This window comes from Frankliniella occidentalis, unplaced genomic scaffold, assembly GCF_000697945.3.
Source record: "Frankliniella occidentalis isolate FOCC.00 unplaced genomic scaffold, Focc_3.1 Scaffold10, whole genome shotgun sequence".
NCBI classification, from domain to species: Eukaryota; Metazoa; Arthropoda; class Insecta; order Thysanoptera; family Thripidae; genus Frankliniella; species Frankliniella occidentalis.
The window spans coordinates 417540-420644 of record NW_026267140.1 but is presented as its reverse complement, the minus strand read 5'-3'; the positions used below and the strand labels follow the sequence as shown (position 1 = coordinate 420644).

General features: G+C 52.7%; 1 protein-coding gene across 2 annotated transcripts; it reads right to left on the bottom strand.

Annotated features, from left to right (window-relative positions):
* LOC113203980 (uncharacterized) lies at positions 1–1746 on the bottom strand. 2 transcript variants are annotated; one of them, XM_026418964.2, is made up of 4 exons: positions 1587–1746; positions 1304–1480; positions 835–1002; positions 1–328 (listed from the first exon to the last, which is right to left on the bottom strand). In XM_026418964.2, exons 1-4 carry the CDS (start codon positions 1689–1691, stop codon positions 161–163), a joined length of 618 nt encoding a protein of 205 aa, XP_026274749.1. In that variant the 5' UTR covers positions 1692–1746; the 3' UTR covers positions 1–160. The 2 variants fall into 2 exon arrangements, with proteins under 2 accessions (XP_026274749.1, XP_052133442.1); XM_052277482.1 differs by having other exon boundaries at positions 1592–1739.
* Between the last annotated feature and the right edge of the window lie 1359 nt (positions 1747–3105).

Sequence of the window (3105 nt, the reverse complement as noted above, 5' to 3'; positions counted from 1 at the left end):
TCCCTCCTATCAGCCTTTATTACAAAATTATATTAATTTACAAATTCAGCCAAAAATGAAATTGCATTAGACTAGCAGATAATTAGACGTTTTAATTGATTGCTAAATGATATTAACGTAATGAGTCACTGACTGGTCGCCAGTTGTTCAGAACTATGCGCTATTGGCGTCGTTTAGGTAGCACATCTGTGACCACATCGTAGCAGCTGATGCATTCGTGATTAGGGTCTATGAGTTTTATTCTTGCCCGAAATCGTCCGTAAGGAAGTGACTTGATGTTGCTGGGTGGCTTCGCCTCCACGGTGAAGTCTCGCACGCGTGCTGACACCTGCGCAGACAAAGGAAACACGTAAGGCGGAGCGTCAGATGATGGTCCAGGCAAGGGGTGTCCAGTAAGAGGGCGCCTTACTTTGACTAGGCGAAAACCAAAGGCAAGGCACCCTCATATTGGACTCCTCTCCTTGCGTGGGCCCCTCTGCAGGAAAAGGGTGCCAAAACTCAAGGTTTTCTACAAAAGTGCGACTTAGGTCGCACAGAAACCTGGGACGTAAGTCGCACGGCTCCTGGGTACCCTAGATTTACAGTGTAGTCATACTGTACCGCATGCACAGATGCGATCGGGTTTGCCTATCCTCGCAGTCCGTGGCTTCTTAACGCCCCGTGCGTGTAGGCAACCCATCGCACCTGTGCGTGCGGTAGCAGTATAACTACGAAAGGGCGCGGCGTGAGTTAGCCACCTGGTGCAACACGACATGTAGGGACGGCGTCTACTTTAGCAGGGTATTACGCCGGGAGGCCTCAAATGCAGAAAACAGGCTCAATCACTGTACTCACAGGGGGTAGGGGACAGTCGGTGACACTGCCGTCGTAGTACAGGTCAGACACCTGTTTGAAGATATCTGGACGATGTGATTTAAATGCTGAGCACGGGTTCGCGACAGTCATCCTAAAGACGTTATTGGTCCACCCATTCCCGCTCCACCTCGATACTCTGACCTCTGTCTAAACAGAACAAAGAAAACAGTCCGATTCAAATATGCGTACGTGAGCGTCACTCAAAAGTGAATAACCACGGTTCGTGTTGCCAAAATGCCTATAGGAGATCAGAGTCCTCTGATTAGTTCAAGTCTAAATTTTAAACAATGACTGGGTCGCTTTAAACTTCATTACTTCACGAGACTTAATCCTGCATAAGCATAACAGTTGCTCTTCCCTCTGAAATAATGGCACTGTCGATGAAGACCTTTTTCAGATGTAATCACCACATCAGTTTGCTAGTTTTTCGATTAATTAATTTTTTTACCTTATAGCTGTCGTCGACTGCAACTGTCGAATTTATGTCTGCGTTATAAGTGTACTTGTACTGATTGTCGGGATCTCTTGCGACCTTCATGTTGGCGACTTCCATTTTCTCTGGATGATTGCATTTTTCAGGAACGCCGCAGTTGGCAACATTTCGCAACTCAACTCGGAACGGACCCTGTAGTTATTAACAGAACAACGATATGAAAATTAGTTCATGATACCGCCACGCATTTTAAGGTTGAGATAAAAAAAAAGAGTAAAAATTTGGTTGCTGCACGAACTATGCCTCCAGGAATGACTGTTGCAGCATCCGCGACGGGACTCTTGAGAGCGAGGGCGATGAGGATGCTGAGCGCACCCAAGACACGAGCGGCGGGCGCACTCATGCTGCGTGCTGACTGCGAGCGAGTCGACCTTCCACTGACACTGACATTGTGCAGAAAGGGAGAGGAAGGGAGGAAGGGGAGGAGGGGGCAGGGGGAGAGAGAGGTTGCCATGGACCCTCCGCTCCCACTCCCTCTCCTCCCTCTCCCCTTCATCACCGTCCTTGTGTTTTGAGATGGGCCCTGTGATAACTCGTCACGAATACCAATCGTCACGCCAAGCTACACACCTGACCATCCCGCCCTGCTTGGTCGCGCGGGCGACGCCGCCGACTGTTTGGATTGCATGCAGGCCGGGTGACGATTGCACTACCGATTGCAGCTTGCAGCACGGCGCAACACACTGAATGCTATGGGGATTTTGAGGGCCTACAGCAGGCCCCACTGAGCCGTACTCCCTCAAAAACTCTTATCCTTTGTGACGGGCGCTTCTGACGAGTGGCGTAGCGTAGCTCTCTGCGTGACGCGCGCTTGATCTTGCTCCCCCCCCCCCCGCAGCCACGCTGACATTTTTCTCAGAATGTAAGCGCCACTGTTCACCAGGGTGCGACGGGCCGTGACGTGGCGGGGTGGGTCGAGGCGGAGCACGCGCTAATGTACCATGAGCGTGTTGTTTTACAGCAGGAGGGAACACCCAAATGAGCGGCGAGGTAGAAGGGCGCGTAGTGTGTGGTGTGATGTCGAGGTCAGAGGCGCCGGGCCGAGTCTACTCTGCCAAACTCATGCGCTGCCTTCGGCTGGCGTCATTTATTGGCGATGCCCCCCCCCCTCCATTTTTCACTCACTGCATCGGGTCTCTTTCTTCGATTATAAGACGAGAAACAGAAAGTATCGGAAACCACGTTAAGCCTACAAGAGCATCAAATTTATAAAACAGAGTTTAGCTAGATAAAAAAGATAAATATGTAGTTGGCCACATCCGCACGAAGGTCCCGCCCGGTTCCGCCACGGGAAGCAGCCGAGACGGTATGGGCACGGCATGACATGAGACCGCCGTAGTTACGGGAGACGATTCTTCGGAGTGATGGGTTTAGCCTGTAGGCCAGTCCCTGGTATCCCCTTTTGCTGTATTTTTTTTTACTTCTTTCGGTGCGGTGGGGGAAAACCACACCCAAAGAAGCAGCCACGCCCCACCCGGCCCGGCCCGCACACCACCACGCGGCTCAGCGCCCTTTGAAGCAGCGCATTAGCCCGGGCGGTACGTGAGGGTGGCGGCCTGGCAGCTGACCCTGTCGCCTTTTTCATGTGGAGGTCGTCGTCCGCGTCGCGTTGCGAGTAACGCTGCTGGCCCGCGCTGGTGAGAGGCTCCACCGTGGCGAGGGGAGAGGGCGCCGCTGCTGCAGCCGCGAGGAAGGGGGTAAAGACCACTGGGTCTCTGCAGAGTACAGAGGGAGGAAGAGGGGGGGGGCAGCTGCGA